The following is a 4,521-nucleotide window of genomic DNA, read 5'->3' as shown; positions in this document are numbered from 1 at the left end:
TCTTGAACTTTTAAAGTTAACTTTTGTTCAAGAAAAATGAGATCAAAGTTAACTAGTAACACTTGACCATTAACAGCCAAAATCACGAATTTAAACATGCTAGGAAATGAATTAATAAACTAAGTAATCAAGTAACAAGTCATGGTTGTTCATACTTTAAAGATTCAAGCCAAAGTCTTGATCTTTAAGAATGTAAACTTTAAGTTCACAAACATGAATCACAAGTATGAGTTTAACAACATATGAACTTTCAATCTTTCAAACATTAAATGTAAAACATAAACTAGAGAGTTTAGTTCTTGTATGTTCTTGTTATGAACAAGATAAATGATGAACAAACTAAAGAGTTTGATTCATAATAACTAGTAAGTAACAACAACAACTACAAGTAATCAAACAATAACAAGAAACAAGTAAACAAACAAGCAATTGATGATGATGTTTGTGTAGCTAGGCTACGGTTTTTGCAAGAAAAGAAGAAGAAGAAAAAACCTCAAGTTAATTACAATGTAGAGAGGAAATGAGAGAAAGGAAAGTTTCAAGTAAGAGTGTGAGTTTGAAATGAGAGAACTACAAGTGAGAAGTAATACAAAAGTGAAACAAAAACTCTCTCCAAGGCCATTGTAAGCCGACGGTCACTCAAGGGGAGGGAGGAGAGAAATATCCACAAGTTAATTTCATGTATTTGACTAAAAAGTTGGTTACAAGGTGTGTGTTCATGGGGATAAGGTGCAAGTAACAAGTAACTGGATTCTTACAAGTTAATTAATCTAGTTCCATCACAAGGTAATACTTGCATAAATAAAATGGGCTAACTAGTCCATTAAGGATGTAGGGTGGGCTCCTAAGTCCACTAATATTAATCAAAGCCCAAGTTCAAGTAATTAACAAGTTAATCCAATTAAAACCCAAGTAATTAACTAATAACCTTAGTTAATTAAAATGATTAATAAAATCAATCATGAATGTAAATAATATTTGAAAATATTATTCATGTAATGTACGTGCGTCACAAAGACGTTTCAGGCATTTAAAGCCAAGTATGGTAACATGTAAATGTATATAAACAATACATTCATTAAATCACAAGTATTAATAATAATTATTAATAAATAAACGTTGGAAAATCCAGGGTCGTTACACCAATTCCGGATCCAGCCCAATTGAGAAACTCGATCAACAAGCAAAGAATGTTTATTGTTTTCTAGAGCCACCAGCCTTGGGAATCTGATAGCAAAAATCATGTCATCAACCCATGGATCGAACCAGAATTTGGTAAGCCTACCATCGCCCACACGGATGTGTAACTAATTTGATATCAGAGAATGAGATTCGTGAATCTCATCAATGCGCTTAGCAATGTCACACCACACTCCGGGAATAGAGGCCGAAAGCATGCTAGTTCCATCTTTTTGACCTTGAATGATTTTAATGATATCGACCCAAGAATAATTACAATTCAAAACAATTCTCCACCTCCATTTATATAATAGCGCAAGGTTAAGAGAAGAAAGACTAGCAACACCAAGCCCTCCATTCTCCAAAGGATAAGAATAAGACGCCACTTAACCCAATGAATCTTTTTATCATTATCTTTGCCACCCCAAAAGAAAGAAGTACGTAAAGACTCAAGTTTCTTAATGACGTTAGCCGGGGCTTTAAACATGAAAAAATAGTAAGTTCCCATTGCTCCCAAATCTGACTTGATTAAAGTGAGCCTACCACCTATAGAGAGCATATTTGTCTTCCAAGAGGAGAGATGTTTTTTACTCTTTTCAATAATGGGCACCCAATTACTAACACGTTTCATATTATAACCAACCAGAAGCCTCAAGTGATAAAACGGAAGAGACGATGCCAAACATCCTAAAGAAGAAGCTAGAGTATCAACTTCACTTTGGTGCACCCCTACACCGTAAAGTAATGACTTATGAGGATTTATCTTAAGACCGGAAACCGCAAAAAAGCAATCTAAGATAGTATGAAGATTCATGGCATTGGAAGCACACCAATCTCCCATAAACATCACATCATCGGCATACATAGAAAGCGAAATATTACGATGGTTACTAATAGGACCAATCCGAATAGGGTTGTACAAGGCTGCATTAGTGGCATCATGGATTGCAGCTTGTAAGCCCTCCATTCCAATAATAAAAAGAAAAGGCGATAGAGGATCCCCTTGACGTAATCAGCGCCCAATTAAAAATTCGGATGAAGGACTTCCGTTAAGCAATAAAGCAGCTTTCAAGGAAGATAGGCAAGCCCGAATCCAATCAATCCATCTATTTTGAAATCTCATAATTTGCATCATTGACCAAATGTAATCCCAATGGATGGAATCGAACACCTTATCAAAATCAACTTTGAAAAGCATCGCCTTTTTCTTTCTTTTCTTGCACCAACTGACCACTTCATTGATCGATAAAACATCATCTAAAATTTGTCTTCTTTTAATAAAAGTTGACTGCTCCGGGCTAATGATGTCATCAATAACCAAGGACAATCTATTAGCAAGGAACTTTGCCATAATTTTGTATTGGATCCCAATCAAGCTAATCGGCCTAAAATCCTGAACATGAATAGGGTTCTCTTTTTTTGGAATCAAAGAGAAAAAAGACGAATTACATCCTCTCGGTATAGAATATGAGATGAGAAAGTGGCGAACAAGCATGAAAATATCCTCTTTCAAAATATCCCAAAAGTGTTTCACAAATTTAAAAGAAAACCCGTCAGGCCCGGGAGATTAGAAGACCAAACTGAATTTTTAATCTCCTCATCTGAGGCATCCATACAAATCCTCGAAGCATTTGACCGAGAAAGCATATGAATATGCGTACTTGGAGTAGCTATGTTATCATGATCAATAGGCAAAAACTTGTGAACAAAGAAGTTGAAAAAAACTTCTTTAACGTGAGATGGAGAAGAGATCCAATCACCATTATGCATAACACCCGCAATTTGAACTTTTTTTCGTTTTCTATTTAAGGACACATGAAAAAACGAAGAATTTTCATCACCTAAACAATGCACAATTCTTCTATTTTTTTTAGCTATACAACATGCTTCCTTTTCTTCAATAATGCTCAAATCTTTTAAAATAGTTACCCGTTCGGTGATCAGATTGTTTGGTTGCCTGTTCGAGATTAGATGCGTATCGATGACCTCCAGCCGTTCCAACAAATTTTTCTTAGCCGCTTCGCACTTAATCTTAAGGTCTTTGTGCCATGTTTTTAAAGCTTCTTTCACATGCTTTAGTTTGTCTTTAAACCGAATTTGAAAGTTGGAACTCCACACAATAGAAATATCATTCCAACTATTAGCTACAACTTCGTCAAATCCATCATCATCCAACCAGGAGTTAAACAACTTGAACGGGATAGGACCATAGTCTAACACTTCGCTCTTAAGAATAATAGGGCAATGATCATACCACAAATTTGAAAGAATCGTACCCGTGGTAGAAGGCCACAGATCTAAAATACCGTTAGTCACCAAGATTCTATCAAGTAACAATCTCTGGGTGAACGACTTATTAGCCCTTGTGAATGTTCTGCCACCCAAGGGAACATCAACAAGAGTTGAAGATATGATAAAATCATTGAATTCTTCAGCCTCAGATTGATTAAATTGAACACCATATCTTTCGTGCGCGTACCGAACTTCATTAAAGTCGCCAAAGATAATGAAATTTCTGACGTTTGTTTCCATGAACGAGCGAATATACATCCATAATTGACGTTTGAGAACCCTAGATTGCGGAGCATAAACATTGAATAAAAAATGACTGACCCGAGAAAAAACCTTCAACGATGAGAAGATTTGAGAAAGAGATAACCCTTCGACTAGAGAAGAAACTTGGATCCCAAACCGTAACAATTCCCCCTGAACGACCAGAAGCACTTGAGGCAGCCACTTGAAAGTGAAAGTTACCCCACATTGCTTTTATCACAAAGTGATCCAACTGCACAAGCTTCGTTTCTTGAATACCTAAAATTTTAATAGCATGATCCGAGCAAAGACGCTTAACCCATTTTTGTTTAAACATTGCCGACATCCCTCCGCCAAGATTTAATGACATGAGATTTATTAAATGATATTGAAACCTCCTGTACTAACCATCACCTTATGACAATCTTTAGTAAAACCCTTTAATGTTGGAGTATGATACAAATTCAAAGCGAGCGGAAGCATTTTTAAAACTTTACAAAATCATACTCTTCCACGGATCATTGTACAAAACTTTAGCAAACAAAACAAAATTAACGAAATTAAACAAGAGAAGATTAGAATACAACCTTTGTAGCCTTTTGAAGATCGAATCTGAAAAAACCCAAAGAAGAGTTCCTCTAAACGGTAGACACCCAAAGTTCCAACCTTGTTTCAATCTATACCTTCTACTTAACGGATATTTTCTTTTTCCTTATTTCCACCAAAACCTAACCCAATTATAGATCTCAAGTATTTTGGTTACTTGAAAAAGAGAAAGAGAAATATCATTTTGTATGTGTGTTTTTGTAT

At 35.5% G+C, this 4,521-nt stretch overlaps 1 protein-coding gene across 1 annotated transcript; it reads right to left on the bottom strand.

The window, feature by feature from the left end:
- Nucleotides 1-2,709: 2,709 nt before the first annotated feature.
- On the bottom strand, nucleotides 2,710-3,711 carry LOC139849303 (uncharacterized). The gene has a single exon (XM_071838960.1). The coding sequence runs from the start codon at nucleotides 3,709-3,711 to the stop codon at nucleotides 2,710-2,712; it is 1,002 nt and encodes a 333-aa protein (XP_071695061.1).
- Nucleotides 3,712-4,521: the final 810 nt, after the last annotated feature.

Source organism: Rutidosis leptorrhynchoides, chromosome 5 (genome assembly GCF_046630445.1).
Source record: "Rutidosis leptorrhynchoides isolate AG116_Rl617_1_P2 chromosome 5, CSIRO_AGI_Rlap_v1, whole genome shotgun sequence".
NCBI classification, from domain to species: Eukaryota; Viridiplantae; Streptophyta; class Magnoliopsida; order Asterales; family Asteraceae; genus Rutidosis; species Rutidosis leptorrhynchoides.
The sequence above is the reverse complement of the archived record's forward strand: the minus strand, read 5'-3'. Positions and strand labels throughout refer to the sequence as shown.